Consider the following 1,948-nt stretch of genomic DNA (forward strand, 5'->3'; position numbering starts at 1 on the left):
ATTTGGATAAATTGTAAAAGTAAAGTGGAATTTTTGGATTAAATATATGAAGATATTTAAAGTTCTGATAACATTGCCACATTATTTTAAGTCACCTAGTCCTCCAGTTTTTAAATGGTATTTTAGGCAGAAGTATGTGTAATGGGTTCAGAGGCAAGGCTGTGATACATTTTGATCCTTGAACAATTTATTGGTTTAATATTAACTAAGTTGAAATGAAGGATTGTGTTAACTCTCACTTTACTAAGTTTGATATGCCCATTGGGGTATCATTGACTTCTTTTTCTTTCTTATTCTCCACGCTATTCCCAGGTATAGTCCTAGTAGCTATAAATCCCTATGAACAGCTGCCTATTTATGGAGAGGATATTATTAATGCATACAGTGGTCAGAACATGGGTGATATGGATCCACATATCTTTGCAGTAGCTGAAGAAGCTTACAAGCAAATGGCCAGGTTGGTAGAAGCTTTCATTGTTATTTTATGGCTGGTACTAGATACGATAATTTCTTCTTTGCCAAGTCACAGATATTTTAAAGTGAATGGCAACCTTGTAAGTAGTAAATAAGCAGCCTTGACAAGTTTGTCTCAGGTGGCTTGCATTATTGTTATTATTTTTAGCTCTGACATACACAGGTATTTATTAAACTCTGGGATTTCTCAGGAAAAAATACAGGGCAGAGAAAGGTCCCAGATGATACCACAGCATACAGATCATCCAGTGTGGGTACCACCTTGTCACTACACTTTAAATTTTTCATATTGATTGAGTGCTATCTAAATGTCAGATCCTTTGCTGAGTGTAAGGTAGGCAGGATCATAGGCAGCCAGGAGGTAGAGGGGTCTTAGGGTACATCAGTCATTGTGGTTGAAGAGCCTGGAGCTTTAAAGGAGACCTGAAGCTGATGACTTCCCTATGTCCACTTCTGACTGAGAAAGATTGACACCATTTGTGGTCTGGGCCTGTTTGGACCATTGCGTCAGGGTGTTCAAGTTGTTTCTTGCCATGACAATGTCAGCAGTGTACCTCCAAGCGTCAAAGGCGTGAATAAACTGACAGATGCCAAATCATCTCCTTCTTATCCAGCTGAACAAAGAACTGCTCATCTTCATCAAATTCAAACATATACTCCCCAGAGGGTTTGTGTGTCTGCACAAACTCTGCATATGTTGACACATGGTCTGCTTAAGGGTTCCTATGGGTGTACAGTTCCAGGAGTGTGGAGGGATCCTTCTCACTTGTAAGATTATGAACCCAAGGTTCACGGTTCTGATGTTTGCAGCACTGTGAATGCCAAAGGCAGTCTTCCTCTGATGTTCTCAGAAGATCCAGTCTTTGGGTTCTAGATTGTGAAGGGGTTGATTGTCCTGAGTTGGTGAACCATAAAAAACTTTCTTTTCGTGGTGAAAATACACCTTTTGCCAGCATCCCAGGCTTATGGGTTCCCTTTCCCTGAGTGGGCCTAGCAACCCTGTTAGCTGTACCATAGCCTAGGAGCCAAGCCATAACACAAAGGAAAATCATCTTTTTCTATTTCATGGAACCATAGGCAAAAGCCTCTCAATTTTGTAAGATGCTGGCCAAGAGATTGCATGGGGGAACTAAATTAACATTTTCCTTTCCAGCCACAGCTGGATTATTATTAAATAATAACGTGGGCCAGGCACGATGGCTCACACCTGTGATCCCAGCACTTTGGAAGGCCAAGGTAGACAGATCACCTGAGTTCAGAAGCTAGAGACTAGTCTGGCCAACATGGAGAAACCCTGTCTCTACTAAAAATGCAAAATTAGTTGGGTGTGGTGGCCCGCACCTGTAATCTCAGCTACTTGGGAGGCTGAGGCAGGAGAACCGCTTGAACCCGGGAAGTGGAGGTTGCATTGAACCAAGATCATGCTACTGCACTCCAGCCTAGGCCATAGAGTGAGACTCAATCTCAAAAAAAA

At 41.8% G+C, this 1,948-nt stretch overlaps 1 protein-coding gene across 4 annotated transcripts in view; it reads left to right on the forward strand.

Annotated features, from left to right (window-relative positions):
* Window positions 1-1,948, forward strand: part of MYO5A (myosin VA) — a 214,798-nt gene that overhangs the window by 95,978 nt on the left and 116,872 nt on the right. For all 4 annotated transcript variants that reach the window (XM_017504607.2, XM_017504603.2, XM_017504608.2 and 1 more), the window contains exon 4: window positions 313-457. In XM_017504607.2, the coding sequence (XP_017360096.1) occupies window positions 313-457 (145 nt within the window). The remainder of the gene's footprint in view (window positions 1-312; window positions 458-1,948) is intronic.

The sequence above is a fragment of the Cebus imitator genome, unplaced genomic scaffold, assembly GCF_001604975.1.
Source record: "Cebus imitator isolate Cc_AM_T3 unplaced genomic scaffold, Cebus_imitator-1.0 Scaffold325, whole genome shotgun sequence".
Taxonomy (NCBI): domain Eukaryota; kingdom Metazoa; phylum Chordata; class Mammalia; order Primates; family Cebidae; genus Cebus; species Cebus imitator.